General features: G+C 38.5%; 1 protein-coding gene across 1 annotated transcript in view; it reads right to left on the bottom strand.

Annotated features, from left to right (window-relative positions):
- NUP214 (nucleoporin 214kDa) overlaps positions 1-2403 on the bottom strand; it is a gene marked incomplete at its 5' end in the record, with an annotated part of 43166 nt that overhangs the window by 16290 nt on the left and 24473 nt on the right. The window contains 2 exon segments of the mRNA XM_010010994.1: positions 2-73; positions 1683-1788. Of these exon segments, the coding sequence (XP_010009296.1) occupies positions 2-73; positions 1683-1788 (178 nt within the window).

Raw genomic sequence — 2403 nt, forward strand, 5'->3', positions numbered from 1 at the left:
TTGTGATGAAGCCAGGCTGGGCAGCGTCGGTGATGAAGCAGCTGATGTGACAACACCAAAATTAAATCCAGACCTAGAAGGAAAGGAGAAAGGGAAAGAATGACACTTAGCTCAACGAGGTGAAACTTCCAACCCCATGATTAACACAACTCTGAGACTCAGATTTCCAGTACAGACTTGCATAAAGTCAGGCACTAGAACAGCTTCTCCACCAACTAAACAAGCAGAGAGAAGCAAGACTGGGCTCCACTTGTTCCCCTTCTGACAAGGCTTCTAGAGGGTTAAAGAGAGTCAGAGTTCAAAGTTCTTTTGATTACCCCTCATTCTCCCATATTCTTTCCATTCTGCTGCATATTTCTACCCCATTCAGCTCAGCAGCTGAACACCACGCACCAAGTCCTGATTGCTTCTGGGAGACTAGTGAGAGCAGAAGCCACAGTGGCAACTACAGTTTAGAAGAGCTAAAAGGTAAGAGACAGTGTGTGTACAAAAGGGAATAACTGGATACTACCACCTGTCTAAAAGCAGGTCACTCATAGCAATTCAGAAATTAAAGTTTCCACGGCTATTTCACACTAAAAATATTCTGTCTTGCAAAAATACTGTGATCTTTCAGAACGAGCACTGGGGTCCTCCAGAGACCTTCATTCCCTGCGGCTTTTTAAGCCTTCTCTGATTCTCAAAGACCAGCTGCTGATGAAGAATTCAGGCTGTGTAACCAACACATCACTGACAACAGCACTGTATTTAGCATATGGTTTATAGACTGAGGCCTTGCAGTCTGGGACAAAGGCAGGGTCTGTTTAAATCTGAATTTCCATCTCTCAAAAGGACTCTTTTAGCCTTGTGAAGAACACAGCAAGGCATTTGGGTACGATCCACTTGACAAACTTGCAGAGAAATGGTTAAGACTGAAAGAAATCAGCTATTTGAAAGTATGAGTGTTCTGAAATACTTCATGTTACCCACTTCATAAAGAGAAATTCACTTGAGTAATAGACAGGTAAACATGCAGGATTTCAAACATTTGTTTCTAAGGAGTCATCCTTCTCCCCCAGATATAAGATACGATAAAAGAAATATTTTTGTTATCCCTGGAAAACACACTCCATAAGAGATTTCAGAATAACTGTATGCTCATAACATGTACCTTGTTTTGTGTTACTGTTATGTAAGAGAAATCACCAGATGGCTTGGGAACTCCCTAGTCACCTTCATGAGCAGACTATTTTTCAAGCCAAAACATGGCATTTCTGTTATACTGAAATAAACAATTCAGTAAGTTTGACCATTGGTACAAATTTCAAGTCCTAATTGGGAATCTAATCTCAAATCATCACCTAATGATGAGAAGCACCATTACTCAGTGTATGATTTGTTCAATAGTCCACTCTAGATAAACACGAAGAGCAAACCAGTCATTATGTACGCTTGATTAATTACAGACTGAAAAGACTCAAAAAACACATGATATTGTGTTGAATTCTCACGGACCTTCAGACCTCACAATTCCAGAAACAAGAAGCTCTTTTCCAAGAACTCTGGTGCAACCCCTGCCCTCCCAATCTAACGTTTGCAGGTGCCATTTTACAGTGTTATACAGCTTGTAGGTAACACTTGGTCTAACAGCCAATACTCATATTTAATATCAGCTACTAAGAAGTATTAATGTTCATACAGACCCCACAGAAGAAAAGGAGAAGGCTTTGTTAAGCTGTGCAGTTGTTGCTTGTACTGATGTCACGGTAGAAGAAGTCACAGCTGTAACTGTTTTTACTGTCCCTTGTCCTGTTGGATGCAAGAACAAGTGTTACAAAAGAGAAAAAAAGCACCTTGTCATTTAACTATCAGAAAAGGAAGGAACAGCTTGCACACAGAGTCAGCAATTTTATCAATCGACAAAGCTTTCTTGCCACTTATATCAGGTCTGATATTTAAACGTAGAAACATTCCTGCTACTGTTGGTAGATCAGAGAACACATGAATTATTTCAAAGATTTAAGGTATTAATATATACCAGATTAGAGCAAAGATAGGTGTCATCATCTTGATAATAATAATATAATAATAAATAGTGAAACAATAAAAAATTGAACAAAACCAAAAATCCTTGTTAAAATCTCTCGTCAACACATTGAAACATGTTTTAAATACAAAGGAAGTACTCTCAAATTCAGGAGCTGATGTTTTCAATAAACCAAAATTTAACAAGTGTTTGCCAAGTCAAATATGATCCCTAGCTATTTTTACTGCTTCTTACCCCTGGCTAAGAGGCAACCTACATCCATAGATTAAAGGCAGAAGACCAGAGATGGATTTCAGACATTTATGCAAGAAGCTTATAAAACCATGTCCAGTGCAAGCATTATTATCTAATACACATTAAAAATCAATTCCTTCTTT

Source organism: Nestor notabilis, unplaced genomic scaffold (assembly GCF_000696875.1).
Source record: "Nestor notabilis isolate BGI_N333 unplaced genomic scaffold, ASM69687v1 scaffold30723, whole genome shotgun sequence".
Taxonomy (NCBI): Eukaryota; Metazoa; Chordata; class Aves; order Psittaciformes; family Psittacidae; genus Nestor; species Nestor notabilis.